The sequence below is a fragment of the Lepus europaeus genome, chromosome 10 (genome assembly GCF_033115175.1).
Source record: "Lepus europaeus isolate LE1 chromosome 10, mLepTim1.pri, whole genome shotgun sequence".
NCBI lineage: Eukaryota > Metazoa > Chordata > Mammalia > Lagomorpha > Leporidae > Lepus > Lepus europaeus.
This window is the reverse complement of record NC_084836.1, coordinates 125,146,233-125,163,407: the sequence shown is the minus strand read 5'-3', so window position 1 is coordinate 125,163,407 and position 17,175 is coordinate 125,146,233. Positions and strand designations below refer to the sequence as shown.

The window sequence follows — 17,175 nt, the reverse complement described above, 5'->3', positions numbered from 1 at the left end:
AGATCCGGCAGGGCGACGGCATGCCACACAGGACGCCCAGGTGCAGCAGGGCCTCGGGAAGGGTGGGGGCCATGCAGAGACCCCGGCGGCCGGGCAGGAAGGCCACTGGGCAGCATGATCCCGGGTGGAGGCTGCAGGACGCCAAGGTCGCCCAGGCCCGGAAGAAATCCCTGTGGCAGCTCTGCTCTCCCTGCAGGTTCTGCTTCCTGGTTCTGGCCCCGAGCCCGGGAGGTGACCTGCTGGTGTCCCCGCCCACCCTTCCCCCACTTGGTGTCCAGGCTCTTGGCCCCGCCTTCCCAACCCTTCCCCACAGAGCAGAGGTCACCTGAGCCCCCCCCACCGCACCCACCCAGCGTCCTCAGCCCCCCCGGGCCAGGGGACTCACCGTGGCCTGCCCACAGGGGTCTCAGGGCCCTTCTGGACCCAGCCCCGCCCAGCCTTTTGACGGGCACCCAGCCCCCAGCCCCCAGCCCCCACTGTCCCTGTGCTCACCTTGCCCGGGCATGTGGGGTGACACTGAGGAGGCACTGGCTTTCCCTGGGCCCCCTCTCCCAGGTGTTTGGCTTCGAGGCAGACCAGCAGGTGCAGTGCCCCCCAGCAGTGTGGGGAGGGACCCCCTCTGCTGAAGCTGGAGGGCCCCTCCCCCAGCCAGTCCCGGGCCCCTGGGACATCCTCAGCCCTCCACCAGCACCGAGCATCCTGATTTCGGCCAGTGGCTGGTTGCCATGGAAATGTCCTTGGGACGTGGTGTGGAGAGGGCAGGAGAGGGAGAGGGAAGCCCCTCCACTCCTGCGGAGCCGCTGTCCGCAGCCGGGACTCCCCTTCCCCGCCCACCAAGCCCAGGGACTGGGATGCCAGACTGGTCTCTCCCTCCCTGGAGAAGACCCTGCCTGGGCTGCTGCTGCTGTGCCTGGGCTGCGGCGCAGGTGGGGAGGGAGGGGCCGGGCAAATGAGCGAGTCGATTAATCCTGCTGCAGATGTGTGCGAGCTGGGGCACGCGGCCGCGCAGCCCTGCCTGGCTCCTCTCTGTGCTCAGGGCGCCGGCCCTCTGGGGATTCCTGGCTGTTCCAGACGCCGTCCAAGACGACGCACCTGGCAAACCTTGGGGGAAGCTGGCAGCATGGGGCTGGCTCAGCCCCGGCAAGGAGCTTGTGGCTCCACACCCCGGGCTCGGGCACAGCCGCCCGCCCAACACGGCGGTCCTCGGGCCAAGTCTGGGTTCTGGCAGCCGCCTGGAGATGGCGGGGGGCCTCGCCCGGAGCCCCGGTGCTGTGACCCACGAGCCTCCTCCCGGGAGTCTCCTGGTTCTCCCAGCCCCCCTGCTCTGGCTCCTGCACAAGTCCAAGGTGAACGTCCAGCAGGGAGCCTCCCTGCACCCCAACAGGAGTGGGAGACAGCACCCCATCGTCCCTGTGTGAGCCGGCCAGAGCCCCTTCCCTGCTGCCAGGCCAGGGTACCCACAACTCTGCCTCTGGGATGCGGCAGCTGCTGGCAGAGACGGCCGACGGACCGAGCACGCGTGGCCTAGCAGTGAATGGAGGGTGTGGACTCTGCTGTGGACTGCCCAGGGCCGGTGCCAGGACAGGAGGCAGAGTATGGAGCGGCGGCAGCTGGCCTGGCCTCGGGTGGCCCCGGCCCCGGAGAGGAGCAGCGGTCAGCAGGGCTGGCCTCCTCCCTCCCCTGCACTGGCCACTGACAGAGCCTAGCAGAGGGGTGCCCAGAAGAACCAGGGGGCAGCAGCCTGGCACTGCTAGGGCCTGGGCGCCGCTGAGGAGTGGGCAAGAGGGGGCCTCCCTGGACAGCTCCCCTGCCTGCAGACACAGGGCCAGCAGCCGAGCCCCCAGACTCTCCCCCCACCCCCGCCCTGGAGGGGCACCTCCAGCTGCCACAGGCCCGGCCTGAGGAGGCCAGGAGGCAGCCAGGTGCTGCCCCCAGAGCTGGCCTGTGCTGCCGTGCCCCCCCCTTCCTCCGCTCCAGAACTCAAAGTTGGAGGTTATGGGGGGGCCCACTCGTGTGGGACAGGCGGGGGAGGGGGGCGGGGAGAAGCGTCAGCCCAGCCCAAGCCCAGAGTAGGCCCAACCGGAAGAGGGGGAGGGTCCAGGGCCCGCCCCTGCTGGGGGAGCGCCTTGGTGGGGGACATACGTCCCTCGTCCCTGGTCCCTGTCTCGGGGCGTAGGCATGCGGAGGTGGACACTGGGGGTTTCTGCTGAGCGGGGATGCGGCCCTGCTTCAGACCAAAGACCCCTTGGCCGGCGCCCGGGGCGACCCCCGCAGGATGAGCCAGCCAGGGGGCTGGGGGGGGGGCCCGCGCGAGCTGGGGCGCCCTGCAGGACCGGGGCCAGGGGCTCCCCCTCTGCAGTTTGGCCTGCGGGGAAGACGGCGGGAGAGCGGGGATCCCCCGACAGCGCGAAGTGGCTGGACCACAGCTGACCCGGTCCTCCCCGCGCAACCGCCTCCTCCCCCGCGGCCTCGCTCTCTCCCCCTCCCCGCGCCGCAGGAGGCGGGCAGGTCCGGGCGGGGCCGAGCGCACAGCCCCTTGCTCGGCCCGCAGGACTAGCTGCAAGCCGGGCGAGGACCGAGCAGCCCGCGGGCGCCGGGGACATGAAGTTGGGCACGCGCGGGCCTCGGAGCGGGGGCGCGGTGGGTGCGGGAGCCGTGCGTGTCTAGAATCCGCTCGGTGCGCCATGGAGCTCCGGGCGCCGCCGCCGCTGTTGCTGCTGCTGCTGCTGCTGGGGGCCCGCCTCCTGCCCGGTAAGTTTCGGGGCGCTGGGTGGCCCCCGTTGTTGGGTGCCGGGCAGGCGGGCATCCCCGAAGAGGGGCTGGTAGGCTCCCAGCTGCGGTCCCGAGCTGCCGGGTCGCGCAGCCCGGAGGCACAGGCTGCCCTGAGGCGCGCGCTGAGCCGGCCAGGAAGGAGTTAACCTGCTCGGGTGTCTTCCAGAGCCGGTTTGGGTGGGTGGGAGGGGGGTCCGCCGGCCCTTTCAGGGGCTACAACTTGGTGGAGGTGGGGGCGCCTCTGCCCTGTGCCCTCCCGCCAGACCCCGCCTCCCACCTGCCCTGGTGTAGGGGCTTAGAAGAGTGGCCTCTGCAGCCTTCTGCCCCCCCAAGCTCACAGGCAGGGGAAGTTCCCGCTCCCTCCGCCGCCCCCTCCTTTCCGGTGCCCTGTATGGGTGCAGACAGGGGCTTCCTGGAGGGAGTTCTTCCCCCTGGAGCTCAGTGGGGAGTGGGGAGCATCTTACAGGTCACAGGGGCCGGGACGGAGGAGGGTGGGCTCTGTGCTGGGAGCTGAGAGCTGGCGACTGGGTCCGTGTGGTGGAGCAGGACCCCCAGGGAGAGGGGTTTCCCCTCCTCCCCAACCCCCAGGACCCCAGAGCTCGCGGGGAGATGGGCTGGGCTGCACCGCTGTCCAGGAGAGCCCCAGGGTGCGGGGCTGGTGCTCAGCTCTGCTCTTCAGGGGCCCCTCAGGCGTCGGGCACAGCCTCTCCCCTTCCTCCACCTGCCGGCCGGGCCCCGTCTCCCACGCGTCCCCTGGCCCCACTGGAGACAGCTGTCGCCTCTGCAGTCAGCTGGGAGACGCGCCCGGCCGGTGCTCACGGGTAAATCTGGTTTTATGGCGCCTCACCCAGGGGGCCACATAGGGCCCTGGGGTGCGGGGCCCTCAGGTGGCTGAGGGGGGCTGGCGAGAGGCTGGGGGCACAGCCCGGAGCTGAGCCGCCTCTGCCCGCTGTGCAGCCAGCGGCCGCGTGGAGACCCGGGCCCACGCAGAGGAGCGGCTGCTGAAGAAGCTCTTCGACGGCTACAACAAGTGGTCCCGGCCAGTGGCCAACATCTCAGACGTGGTCCTCGTCCACTTCGGCCTGTCCATCGCACAGCTCATTGACGTGGTAGGTGGGGTGGGCTCCGCGGGGCTGTGTGTCCGGCCCGTGCCTGGTGAGCCGCCAGCTCCGCCCACCTGACCACAGCGATGCACCTGCGTTTGTCTGGACGGCCCAGGCCCTGCCTCTCGCCCTTCTGCATCCAGGAACAGAGTGGCCGGGCTTTCAGCTGTCAGTCACGCTTACAGAAGCCGAGACCCGGAACGGCCTCTGTGGAGGGAGGGGGCAGCGCCGTGGCCTGTGAGTGACAGCCGTGTGCCGCTGCTGTGGCATCCGGGGCAGGACCGGGGCCCCACAAAGTCCCCATCCTCAGCCTGGTCCCTGGAGCGCGGGGTCTGGAGATTCTGCCTCAGTTTCTGTTTACCTGGGGCCTGTTTGCCTTCCTGGTGCGGAACTGGGGAGGATGCTAGGGTCTGGCAGGGGCCCCTCGGTCTGGACAGGAGCCCAGGGAGCCCCAGGTGTGGGAGAGAAGGGGGAGGAGGTGGCCCAGGGGACTGTGATGCCAGCAGCCCGTGCCCTGTGCTAGGAAGAGGTTCTGTCCAGAGCCTGCGTCCTGCCCTCCAGTGGGCACAGCAGCACAGACCTCGGCTGTCCCTGGTCACCTGCAAGGGGCGAGAGCTGTGGATGGGCCGGGCAGGGGCCGAGGAGACAGCCCCCATCTCCTGGTTGGCGGCAGCACAGCCGGCCTCGGGGGCTGGTTGCAGCTTGCCCAGAGCCAGGAAGAGGGGCAGGTAGGGACCCTGGGGGTCCAGCTGGGTGGGCTCCTCCCTGGGGTCCCGCTCACTCCAGCCCCTGACACCAAAGCCTGGCTTGCCAGACCGAGGGAAGGGGGACTTCCCAAAGGCTCCCCCACACCCCACAGGAACCCAGCCCGGGGCCTGCTGGGAGGGAGAGCTGCTGGCTCCAGGCTGCTGCTGCTTTGTTGGGTGGCCACCCTGTGGCTGAGGGGTAGGAGCGTCCCCGGGGCTGTGGGGGCCGTGGGTGACCCCAGGCTGTGCAGAGCCATGTGGCCTCCACCCTCAGCGTCCTGGAACTGCCGCGTGTGGCCACTGTGCGTGAGACACAGCAAGGTGCGCCAGCTGTGCCACCCGCTGAGGGCTGCAGAGCACAGCGCTGGCCGGCAGAAGCCTCAGGCCACGCGGGAGCCCCCTGGCTGCCGCCCTGAGCTCCTGAGAGCTCACCCCATTGCTCCCCACTCTGCCACAGCGCCCCCAGCTTGTCTAGGAGATGCCAAGGCCTGGACCCAATACCAGGCTCCAGGGAGGATCCTAGAGCAGCTCCCAGCCTGCCCTCTGCCCTGCAGTTGGCCCAGGACACCTGGGAACACACAGACACACGTGTGCACACACCTGCACATGCACACACACGCAAGGCCAGGCCCCGGTGCTAGGCCCCGGGTGGGGCAGTCACAGAGTCCGTGCCGGGGCTGTGTGTGCCCTGGGCTGCGTGTGCCCTGGGCTGCGTGTGGGTTCACACCCTCACCCCGGCTGCACCAGCGGCTTCCTGACCTGACGCTGTCCCCATGAAGTGTCCAGACAGCAGGTCAAGGGCAGGAGGGCCGGGCTGCGGCTGGACTCTGCAGCCCCCGTGGGGGGAGGGGGCTGCCCTGTCCCAGCTCCCTGGGGCGAGGCCGTATAGGCAGCAGGAGGGCACGGCTGTGCTGAGGGCGGCAGCCACGTGCTCTGCTCCATGTCCCCCCCACCCCCCGGCGTCCTGAGCAGCTGGGTGACCTGCCTGGGTGGCTCCACTGGAGAGCAGGACCCGAGGCCTCGCCCGCTTTCCCGTCCCCAGAGGCCTTTCCTGCTCGTCCCTGGCCTGGGGCTGGTATCGGGGCAGGGGGAGGGGCATTTTGTGCAGGATGCTGCCCAGGCCGCGTAGCTGGGCCCGTGGGCAGGGTGTGGGCACTAGGAAGTGGGCAGTCAGCACCCCCCCCCCGGTGAGAGGGGTGGGACTTCCTGTCCCTGCAGGACAGGCCATGCAGATGGGGGCCGGGGGTGGGGCCTTGCCGGGAGTGGCCCTGCAGTTGGCTGGTCTTCTGCTCACGACCCCAAGTGCCCGCCCGGGCTTGGTTGCCTCTGGAGACGAGCCGCTCACTCCATCCGGAGGTTCAGGCCCGTGGTCGAGGACATGCAGGACCAGCCTGAGCTCCTCCTCCTCTGTGTCCTAGGACGAGAAGAACCAGATGATGACTACAAACGTGTGGGTGAAGCAGGTGAGTGGGGGCTGCCCCGCCCCTCCCGCGGCCCCGCCCGGCCCCTGACCCTGTGTCCCCGCAGGAGTGGCATGATCACAAGCTGCGCTGGGACCCGGCTGACTACGAGAACGTCACCTCCATCCGCATCCCCTCCGAGCTCATCTGGCGGCCGGACATCGTCCTCTACAACAAGTGAGTCCACCCTGGCCGGCGAGCGGAGGCCGGGGGCCGGCTCCAGGGCTGCGGGCAGAGCCCACGGGGTCCGAGTGTGGACGCTCACCCTCGGCTCGGCTGGCCTCTGCCTCTGTCTTTCTCTCCTTGCAGTGGGGGGGTCAGGCCCCCTGCCCCATTGATGACCTCCAGCCCCAGGCTGGGAGGTTTTCACGACAAGTCAGGTGCCCCCGCTGAGCCTTGCCCGGGGTGGACCAAGAGGGCCCAGGAAGCACAGCCCTCGCTGCCTGACCCTCAGGGCTGCCCCTCCCCTCCCTGGGCCCCCAGGCCGAGGTCCCCCCAGGTGGGGACGCTCAAGCTGGGCTCCTCGGGGTCCCAGGACAACGAGCTGCCATCTGGCCCTGGAGGTTCCCATTGACCTGTGGCCTCCAGCTGTGAGCTCCGCACTCAGTGCAAATGCAGTCACCTCTGGCCCCAGCCATCTGCCCACAGCCCCTCAAAGCCCCCGGGGCACCTGCTTGACCTACAAACCTCCCTCTTTGCTGGAGTGCCAGGGGCCCCTCCCCCATCTTAATTGAGTCCTGGAATGGCTGGGAGAGCATCGCCTTCCCAGGATGCATTAGGGAGGCAGGTGGTGCCTTGCCCTCAGGGCGGGGTCTCTGACTCCGCCAGTGAGTGAAATGAGAGCCCCGGTGCCTCCCTGGGGGACACTCTCAGCCCCCAACCTCCCCCTATCCAGAGGTAGCACTGAGCCCCTGGGGAGAAGGGGGAGTCCTCTGGGTGGGACTGGGCCAATGAACAGCCCCCTGAGGCTGCCCCACAGATCCCCTGCCTGACCCCTGGGAGGCAGTGCGTTGGACCTAGCTTGTGTGGGACTGGGGTCAGCGCCGGGGCCCTCTCTGGGCAGGGAGGCCACGGTCTGGCCATAGCCAGCCAGCACACTGACAGGGTGATGGCCCTGCTGCTGGGTGGGGCGTCCTCTCAGCGGGAGGCCCTGCTGTCCACCTGGGGCTTCCCGAGGGTGGCCTTCAGCCTGCGGTGCTGGTGTGGGTCGGGACCTCAGGGCACTGAGATCTGGAGCAGCCCGTCCGGAGTGGGTCATGGAGGGTGGCTCAGGCCACACACCCGTGGTCCCTGTGCCTCCGGGTGCCACATGCTGGGGTGGGGACCTAGGACCAGAAGCTGTACCTGCTCTCCCCAGCGTGGCTGGGCTGCCTGGTCCCCTGCGCAGGGCGGGGTCATCTCACTGCTCCTCACAGAACTTCCCGGGACTGGGTGCTCTCGGCTCAGGATCGGGAACCACCGGGCAGCAGGAGTAACTGGGTGTCGCGCGCTGGCCACAGCCACCCCCCCCCACACACAGCATAGGAGTGACAGGGGAGGGGGCCCAGCCCTGGAGCAGGCCCCAGGCGGCCAGGGTCCAAGCCACAAGCCCAGGGGTGGGCGCCCTCGGCGAGGCAGGTGGGGTCTCCGCAGAAGCCCCCAGAGTGCACGCGGGAGGGTGAGTGGGGCTGGAGGACCCAGGCCTGGGGGCTGGGAGGTCGGCGGGGGTCTCTGGGCTCAGAGCTGGGCTGGAGGCGCTGAGCGGGTGAGGGATGGGGTCCGGGCTGCCGGGCAATCGAGAGGCACCAGTGCCCCCGCCCAGCAGCCCCGCAGCCTTGGCGGTGGACGTGGCTGAGCAGGTCCTCACAGCGTTTCCCGGCTGGACCAGGGCACCTGCCCAGGGGGGCTCGGTGGCAGCTGTGGCTCTGCCAGCCCGGGGTGCAGCACGGGCGCTGGGCTGAGAGAGGATGCCGCGGCAGGGGCTGGGCTGGGGGCCGTGGAGGGAGAGCCGTGGGGCCCAGCAGGGTCAGGCTCTGTGGGGGCCACTGGGCCTCGTCTCCAAGCTCTTGCACTGGAGATGCTGAGGCCGGACGCTGCTGTCCGGGTCATCCGCTCTGGCCTGCAGGCAGGAGGCCAAGCAGATGGGGACTGCAGCGGGCAGCTTGGGTTTCGTCCAGCCGGCTGTGGCCCTCATGTGGCCTGGGCGCCCACCCTGCATCTTGGCACGGGCACAAATGGAGAACTTGACCCCCGTCTCGAGGTGGCTGAGGCCCAGGTCCCTGCCCCAGAGGGGTGGCGGGGGAAGGACACGCCCGGTCTCTGGGAGGCCTCGTCACGTCCCGCTGTCGGCCGTGTGCTGTCCAGGGACCGTCTTCATGTCTGTGGCCCTTGGTGCGCACAGCTGGGCTGGGCAGCTGCCTGGTCACAGCTCCCTCGTCTCCCCCCACCCCTCCCCGCACTGGAACAGAATGGAGTCAGGCCACGGCTCCCCCATCACCCCGCCGCAGGCTGGCCAATGCCCTGCCCACACTGCTTGCTGGCCGTGTGCCTGGGGTGCTGGCACCTCTGTCTCCCTCCGTGCCAGGGATGCTCAGGGGCAGAAGCCAGGGCAGCCATTCCCAACACACCCAGCCAGGTGCAGGGGGCTTCCAGGCAGGCCTCGGCCCTGCCCCATCCCACAAATTACAGTAGTCACCCACAATAGCAAAGCCCTGGCTGCGTGGGCACACAGGCTCCCAGAGCCCCCCATCCTTCTCTGCTCCACGCCGGGGGCCCAGGTGAGGCTGAGAGGGGAGCACCCGTGTGGGCAGGAGCCAGGGACCTCACTCCCCTGTTTCCATTGTCCCGCCCAGTGCCGATGGAGACTTCGCGGTGACCCACCTGACCAAGGCCCACCTGTTCCACGACGGGCGGGTGCAGTGGACGCCCCCGGCCATCTACAAGAGCTCCTGCAGCATCGACGTCACTTTCTTCCCCTTCGACCAGCAGAACTGCACCATGAAGTTCGGCTCCTGGACCTACGACAAGGCCAAGATCGACCTGGTGCGCATGGACAGCCGTGTGGACCAGCTGGACCTGTGGGAGAGCGGTGAGTGGGTGATCGTGGACGCTGTGGGCACCTACAACACGCGCAAGTACGAGTGCTGCGCGGAGGTGTACCCCGACATCACCTACGCCTTCGTCATCCGCCGGCTGCCGCTCTTCTACACCGTCAACCTGCTGGTGCCCTGCCTGCTCATCTCCTGCCTCACCGTGCTGGTCTTCTACCTGCCGTCCGAGTGCGGCGAGAAGATCACGCTCTGCATCTCCGTGCTGCTCTCGCTCACCGTCTTCCTGCTGCTCATCACCGAGATCATCCCGTCCACCTCGCTGGTCGTCCCGCTCATCGGCGAGTACCTGCTCTTCACCATGGTCTTCGTCACCCTCTCCATCGTCATCACCGTGTTCGTGCTCAACGTGCACCACCGCTCGCCGCGCACGCACGCCATGCCCGCCTGGGTGCGCCGGGTCTTCCTGGACCTCGTGCCGCGCCTGCTCTGCATGAAGCGGCCGTCCACGGTCAAGGACCACTGCCGCCGGCTCATCGAGTCCATGCACAAGATGGCCGGCGCCCCGGGCTTCTGGCCCGAGCCTGCAGGGCCGCCCGGCCGGGGCCCCGCCCCAGCCCCGTCCTTCTACACGGCCCCCGCACCCCCGGCGGAGCCCCGGCCTGCTTGCCCGTCGCCCTCTGACAAGGTCCCCCTTCAGCGGCCCCCGGAGTTGGGGAAGCCCAGCCCCTGCCCCTCGCCTGGCCCCACCCCGGCCCCAGGCCCTGCCAGAGCCAGGTCCCTCAGTGTCCAGCACGCACCCCGCCCCAGCGAGGGGGCAGAGGGCGGCCTGCGGTGCCGGTCCCGGAGCATCCAGTGCTGTGTTCCCGGGGACAAAGCTGCCTCGCAGGCGGCCGGCTCCCCTGGCTCCCCTGCCTCCCCTGCCTCCCCAAAGGGCCTGCCGGCTGCACTCCCGTCCCCAGCCCCGCCCTCCCCGTGCACCTGCACCTGCACCTGCAGGAGGGAGCCGCCTCAGGTGCCCCCCAGCACCTCGCTCAAGGCCCCGCCCCCGCCCCTGCTGCTGTCCCCGGCCCTGGCGCGGGCTGTCGAGGGCGTCCAGTACATCGCTGGCCAGCTGCGGGCGGAAGACGCGGATTTCTCGGTGAGTCCGCCCCGCGGCTGTGGCTGGCGAGATCTCGGCTTCTGGGGAAGATTCCGGAAGCCTGGGCCACCGGGTTTGGGGCGCGCAGTGGCTTCTCTGACACGGTAACCCCGCCCGAGCCTCCGGGGCGGCTGCGGTCCCGGGCCGGGCCCAGGCTGGGCAGGGGAGGGGTCCAGAGTGGCAGGGTCGGTCCGGGCAGCTGCTGGCTACAGTGTTGCAGCACAGCATGAGGTCTTCCTGGGGGTGCCCTGGGCGCTCTGGCTGGGGCTGGGGACGCCTGGGTGATGGGTGAGGGTGGGGGTGCAGCCCTCTCCAGGCCCTTCTTACTGGGGGAGGGGCTGCGGTGAGAGAAGCTGGGACAGGATGGAACAACCTGTGAGGCCTGCTTGGAGGAAGAGGGCACCGCCCAGCCCCCACTCAGTCCCAAGAGGCCAAGCTGGGGGAGGGGCAGGATGCCGGCCAGCTGCCAGGTCCCTGGGGACGTGTGGGTCCCAGACAGGGTCCCGGGCCCGTCCGCTCAGGCTGTGTGTATTGATGGGACAGAGGCTGCAGGCCCCCATGCCCACTGGCACAGTGTCCCCCTCCTCACCTCACTCCTGGGAGCTACAGCACCAGCAGGCCAGCTCTCCCAGAGCCACCACTCGTCCTCCCTGTCCCATGTAGGGAGTCACACCTGGGGGGTCTCGGGGGTCCAGGGCTGGGTGTTAGACCCTGTGGAGCTGGGCCAGCCAGGCTGGGGAGGGGAGGTCCTCTCCTGGCCCACAGTGACCACGCCCGGAACCCCTGAGGCCACCGCTCCTGACCGTCCTGGGTGCTGTCCGAGGGCCCCGCCCCTCCATCAGGCTGGTGTCACACCTGAGACCGTGAGCGTCCGCCCCGCAGCTCTTCTGGTCCCCAGAGACAGAAAGGCCAGGAGGCTCTGGAAGGTCCCTTGTCCCTGAGATGGGGGCGGGGGGGAGCCAGCTCTGGGACACGTTTGCTGCAGCTCTGGGCACAGAAGCAGCTCCTGGCCGAGCCGTGCCGTGCTGTGCCGAGGCCAGTGGCCGGGCCGGGCGGCAGGTGCACGGAGCCTTGGGAGCAGAGCCCGGGCCTCCCCCTCTGGCTGCCCCCCATCTGCCAGCGGCTCCAGCTGCTTGACCTGGTTCTGACTGGGGAGGCAGAGCCGACTTCTCGGGAACCGGCCCGGAGACAGCAGGGTGGCTTTGGTCTCTGACCACGTGTCCTCCCCGGGGTGGGAGGACCTTGGGCACAGGGGGCAGGGACCAAGGAAACTGGGACAGGGCTCTGTGGGGGCTACACCCCAGCCTTTCCGGGAACAGGGGTCCTGAGGGGGTCCCTTTGTGCTCAGATTCCCATAAATAAACTAGCCATTCCCCTTAAAACCATCAGAATCCCAGCGGTCCGAGCAGCCCACAGACAGGGAGGCGGCCAGCCTGACCGCTCACATTCACGCACCTGCTGGCCCAGGGCATGCTGGGAGCTGCTCTGATAGAGCCTGGAGATTATTCCAGGCCCTCGCAGACAGCTGACCGTCCACAGGGACAGGCAGGGCGCTGGGCAGTGGCAGGACACCCGCACGCCTCAGCTGCAGAGGGCAGCGGCTGTGCTGAGAGTGACGCCTTCACCCCAGGCCTGGGCGGAGCTCGGTGCTGCAGGCACATCCCCCCCCCACCCCAAGCCTGAGCCTGAGCCGGTGCTGTCCGGAGATGCCACCATGGGGCGGAGCCTGGGGCTGACTGGGACTGGCCACGGCCACCCGGTCCTCCCTGCTGTGCGAGGGTTGAGTGGGTGGCAGTGGACGGCGACCACCCTGGGTCTGGAGGACAGTGTGGATGTTGGTCTGTCGGCTCTGGGGACCTCACCCACCGTGGGGTCCTCAGCGGCCAGGCCGTGTTGCCCAGCGAGCTCTTGGCCTCCTTCCTGGCCAGGGATTGCGGGCTCCAGTTTCTCACCTTGCAGATGGGCAGGTGGCCCCGGCCTCCACTGGGCCCCCAGCCTGGTAACGGGGGAGTAGATCTGTTCACAAGCCCGGGCCACAGCGTCCCCCAGCAGGCTCTCTCCTCTGCTTCCTTTGTTTGAGGATTTGTTTATTTGAAAGGCAGTCAGAGAGATGGAGAAAGAGAGACAGAGGGGCCTTCCACCCACTGGTTCACCCCCCAAATGGCTGCCACGGCCGGGGCTGGGAGCTCCATCCGGGCCTCCCGCAGGTGTAGCAGGGGCGCAAGCACCCGGGCCATCACCTGCTGCTTCACCAGCCTCAAACCCGTGGTCCTGCAGAACCCAGCACCGCTGCCAGCCCCTCTCTCACCTTCCCTTCCTCCCTCCAGGCAGGTGAGGTCAGGTGGGGACTCCACGCTAGGGTCCCAGGCTCCCGCGGTGACCTGTGGACCATGGGGGCCTCCCAGGGGAGCCCTGCTCTGTCTGAACCCCACAACTCCCCACACGAGTGCCCACGGCGCCCCGCCCGGCACCCGTGGCAGCTCCGCCCTCTCTGACTCTGGCTGGACAGGTTGCTGGCGCCTGCAGGTGCCCTGGGCGGCAGGCGGGAGGCGGGCCCGAGGCTGACGCGCCCCTGTCTGCAGGTGAAGGAAGACTGGAAGTACGTGGCCATGGTCGTCGACCGCATCTTCCTCTGGGTGTTCGTGGTCGTCTGCCTGCTGGGCACCGTGGGGCTCTTCCTGCCACCCTGGCTGGCCGGCATGATCTAGGCCCCCATGGAGGCAGGCGCCCCCATCGCCGGACGCCCACCTGCCCGCTCGCCCACGCCCGCTCCTGCGATGCTCGGCAGCCTCCGGGCGTGGCCGGGGAGGCCGGGCGGGCTGGTGAGTTCCACCCAGCAGGGTGGCATCACAGGTGACTGGGCCACCGCTGGCCTGCAGAGGGGACTTGCCAGGTCCTGACTGCCCCTGCCAGCCCCACACGCCCCCTCGGCCCCCTGGGACCCCACAGGCCTCCGAGGGGTTGAGGTCCTGGCCTCTGCTTCTCCCCTCCCCCCTCCCCAGTCCCAGGCCCATCCTTCTTCCCCCTAACCTGTCAGGAATGAGTTCCTGAGCTCGCCACGCTCTGCCCAGCGGCCCTGAAGGAATGGGGAGGCACCCGGAGGGACTCGGGCAGACCCCGCCCCGGCAGCCCCCAAGGATACTGAGATTTCATGACGTCCCGGGGTCTGGGGGCTGTGTAGCCCAGGTCCCAGGTTCTGCCTCCGGGCACAGCCTGGAGACCCTCTCTGGGGCTGTGGAGATGCAGGAAGGACTTCCTGTCTCACAGGCCAGGGGAGGCCAGGGCTGCCTTGAGCCCAGCTCATGGGAACAGTTGTGGGGTGGGGGCTGCAGATCTAGGGGTCCCTGATCCAGCGTCCTGCCTCGTCTGGGGTGGGGTGCACGTGGGTACCTGCTGCCTGGAGGGGAGGGGGGAGGGGGCCACGCCCCACCCCCAGACAGCATTTGGTGGGAGGAAACCCTCCCTGGGGCCACAGGAGTCTCCGGACCCTCACCAGCCGGGGCCGGGCTTGGGCTGAGCCTAAGGCCTTGGTGATCTCCTCCCTGGGTCAGCACCTGGCTCACAGGGCCCGAGAGGAGTGAGTGAACCTGAGTGACGGCTCGAGGCCTCCAGCACCAAGCCTGGCTGGTGCCGGTACAGTGATGCGGGCCTGCGTCAGCTGCGCCTGCCCACACACGCTCAGTGTCGCCAGCTCTTGGGAGGCAGAGGCCGAGCGTCCAGCTCCCTTGGGCACCGGGGACCCGCCTGCTGAGCTTGGACCTGCCCGCTCCTGGGAGCTGTCCAGGCATCGACGCGCTGCGGACCCTGGGCTCTCAGGGCAAGTTCACCCCAGGACCACGGGGTGAGACTGAGGACACCGGGCCTCAGAGGAGGGCGTGGACACAGACCCCAGACCCTAGTCCGTGCCACGTGGGCACATCAGCCGCCAGCCTCGGGAGGGGCCTCGCTGTGGGCGGGTGGCCGATGCCCCTTGCTGGTCAGGAGACTGTGCCGCGTGGACGCTGGCGGCCACCGCTGGGACCCTCGCTTCTGTCCCTTTCAGAAACAACAGCACCTAAAACAAAGCCATGGCCACCCCATTGTCCCCCCACCCCCCGTCCGTATCGTCCCCCCATCCCCCATCCCTATTGTCCCCCACCCCCCGTCCGTATCGTCTCCCCATCCCCCGTCCCTATTGTCCCCCCATCCCCCGTCCCTATTGTCCCCCATCCCCCATCCCTATCGTCTCCCCATCCCCTTGTCCCCATTGTCCCCCATCCCCCATCCCCATCGTCCCCCCATCCCCCATCCCTATTGTCCCCCACCCCCCGTCCGTATCGTCCCCCCATCCCCCATCCCTATTGTCCCCCCATCCCCTTGTCCCCATTGTCCCCCATCCCCCATCCCTATTGTCCCCCATCCCCCGTCCCCATCGTCCCCATCCCCGTCCCTATTGTCCCCATCCCCCGTCCCTATTGTCCCCCCACCCCCCATCCCTATTGTCCCCCATCCCCCCATCCCTATTGTCCCCCATCCCCCGTCCCCATTGTCCCCCATCCCCACCGTGCTGTCCACGGGCACCGCACAGGCCCTCGGTTGGCTGAGAACTGGCGACGCCGCACCCAGGCCGCCCCTGCAGGCCCCCGTGCATCCCCTCCCCCGGCTCCCAGATGCTCCTGTTCCAGGACCTTGAGTGGTGTCCGGGCCCTGTGCCCCACGCTGTGCCCGGTTCCTCTGCCCCAGGAAGGTGCTGTTAGCCCAGGGTTGGTGCCCGTGTCTATGCTGACCGCGTGGTCTCTGTCAGGACGCTGGCCTCAGGGGGCTGGTCTGTCCCTTGTCCACCTCACAACAGTGTTTCCCACCCTTTAGAGACTGGCTGGGGTGGGCGGGCGGCAGGAGCCTCCTGTGGGACCCCCAGGATGGCACACACAGCCCGGCCCGGCCCGTGGAAGCCCCGGGACAGGGTCCAGGCCCCCCACCCGTCCTGCCTCCTGTCCAGCCCCGCCCCCTGCTCCCTGGAGGCAATAAACCGTGTCAGGAGCTCGGCCTCTGGGGTCGTCACTGTCTCCCCAGAAACCGGGGGACACCCCCGGCAGTTGCCCGGGACTCGGCCAGTCTCCCTGCCGTCCACGTGGACCACGTCCTGGACACCAGGCCCTGGTGGCCGGCTCAGGTCCAGTGCCGAGCCTGCGGCGCTGCAGCACACGCTGTGTCCCTGCGGGTCACTCCCACGACGGCGGCTCCTCGCCATCTGGCTGACCCTGGGTCCATGGGTGGTGCCCCCATCGCAGGCTGCTGGCCCCGCTCTGAGCCGGGTCGGAAGCACTGTCCTTGGCACAGGGCCCAGCCGTGGACGCTGGCAGGGCCGGCAGGAGGAGCCCTGTGCACCCCCTCCTCCTGTGACAGCTGCTGCCGCCCTAATCCTGCTGACTCTTGCTGTCCACACGCAGACCACAGCGCCCACGCGGGGCCGTGCCTGCCCCTCCCCACCCCCGGCTGCACCGGCCGCCCTCATCTGCAGGGTGGACCCTACCAGGCTCTCACCCAGTGCTGCCCTGGCCAGGAGCCAGCCCCCGCTCTGCAGGGCTCCGCCTGTGCCTGGACTGACCCGCCCCCCAGGTGTGGACAGGACGCTGGGCAACATCAGTGCTTCTGGGGGCCCAGGCCTGGGCTCTGGGCTCCTGGAGGGGCGCAGGCGGCGGCTGCCTGGGCTGCCCAGGCGCAGGGAGCCATCAGCCCCGGCCCCTGCTGAACGGTGCGGCTCCCGTCCACACCGAGGACCTCTCAGTGTGGCCGCTGTCCCACAGCGGGTGGAGCCGCATGTGTCTGACCGCGTCCTGCAGGCACTGGTCCTGTGCTCTCCCTGCAACGCCGGTGCCTAGGCGAGCGTGTCGCCACTCAGCTCCCTCACCGCGGGGCCCCTCTGTCCCGGCCACATCCACTGCGGGGGGGGGGGGGGACCCTCTGCCCCGGCCACGCCCCTCACCGCGAGGTCCCCTCTGTCCCGGCCACGCCCCTCACCGCGGGGCCCCTCTGCCCTGGCCACGTCCCTCACCGCGGGGCCCCTCTGCCCTGGCCATGTCCCTCACCGTGGGGCCCTCTGCCCTGACTCAGCTCCCTCACCGGGGGCCCCCTCTGTCCCGGCCACGCCCCTCACCGCGGGGCCCCTCTGCCCTGACTCAGCTCCCTCACCGGGGGCCCCCTCTGTCCCGGCCACATCCACTGCGAGGTCCCTCTGTCCCGGCCACGCCCCTCACCGTGGGGCCCCTCTGTCCCGGCCACGCCCCTCACCATGGGGCCCCTCTGCCCTGGCCACGCCCCTCACCGCGGGGCCCCTCTGCCCTGGCCACGTCCCTCACCGCGAGGTCCCCTCTGTCCCGGCCACGTCCACTGTGGGGTCCTGTGTGATCCTCTTTCCCCAGGTCAGGTTCTTTGCTGTGGTCCCGTAGGTGACAGCTGCTCGCCTGCACCATTCAGGGGCCTTAGCCTGGCAGGTGTCTGGGGGTCGAGAAGGGTCTCCTGGACGTGCCCTCCCCCCACTGTGTGACCATGCATCTCTGCTGCTGGGGTGAGAGCTACCTGCACCTGTAGGGGTCACAGGTCTGTCCTGGGGTCACCACCGAGGGTCCTGCCCTGGGGCTGTGTTCTGGTTCCTTTGGAACCTTTGGTGCTCGGGGTAAGGCGGGGTCTTTGCTCACTCCTGTGTGGCTGTGAGGGGGGATGAGAGCCGAGCGCCCCCAGCCCTGTGCAGAGCCCTGGTGTCTCGCGGTTCTGGGGTCCATCCCGTGACACCAGAGCAGAAGCCTCGCGTGAGTAAAACGTGTGTCACTGCCTGTGTCACTGTGTGTCACTGTGTGTGTCACTGTGTCACTGTGTGTATCATTGTGTCACTGTGTCACTGTGTGTCACTCACTGCCTGTGTCACTGTGTGTCACTGCATGTGTCATT

The 17,175-nt window shown here is 69.2% G+C and overlaps 1 protein-coding gene across 3 annotated transcripts; it reads left to right on the top strand.

Annotated features, from left to right (window-relative positions):
• Positions 1-506: 506 nt before the first annotated feature.
• CHRNA4 (cholinergic receptor nicotinic alpha 4 subunit) lies at positions 507-12,956 on the top strand. Of its 3 annotated transcripts, none has more exons than XM_062202425.1 (6): positions 507-524; positions 3,768-3,881; positions 6,040-6,084; positions 6,149-6,258; positions 8,913-10,248; positions 12,831-12,956. In XM_062202425.1, the coding sequence occupies exons 3-6, from the start codon at positions 6,055-6,057 to the stop codon at positions 12,954-12,956; spliced, it is 1,602 nt and encodes a 533-aa protein (XP_062058409.1). In that variant the 5' UTR covers positions 507-524; positions 3,768-3,881; positions 6,040-6,054. The 3 variants fall into 3 exon arrangements, with proteins under 3 accessions (XP_062058409.1, XP_062058408.1, XP_062058410.1); XM_062202424.1 differs by lacking the exon at positions 507-524 and adding an exon at positions 2,685-2,751 and having other exon boundaries at positions 3,730-3,881; XM_062202426.1 differs by lacking the exon at positions 507-524 and having other exon boundaries at positions 3,768-3,836.
• The last annotated feature ends 4,219 nt before the right edge of the window (positions 12,957-17,175 follow it).

What these genes read in the sequence shown, in the direction of transcription:
- CHRNA4 (XM_062202424.1), top strand. Translation starts at nt 2,685, where the DNA reads ATGGAGCTCCGGGCGCCGCCGCCGCTGTTGCTGCTGCTGCTGCTGCTG. An exon ending in GGGGGCCCGCCTCCTGCCCG is followed by an intron (nt 2,752 to 3,729) that starts GTAAGTTTCGGG and finishes CCCGCTGTGCAG; the next exon opens with CCAGCGGCCGCGTGGAGACC. An exon ending in TCGCACAGCTCATTGACGTG is followed by an intron (nt 3,882 to 6,039) that starts GTAGGTGGGGTG and finishes TCTGTGTCCTAG; the next exon opens with GACGAGAAGAACCAGATGAT.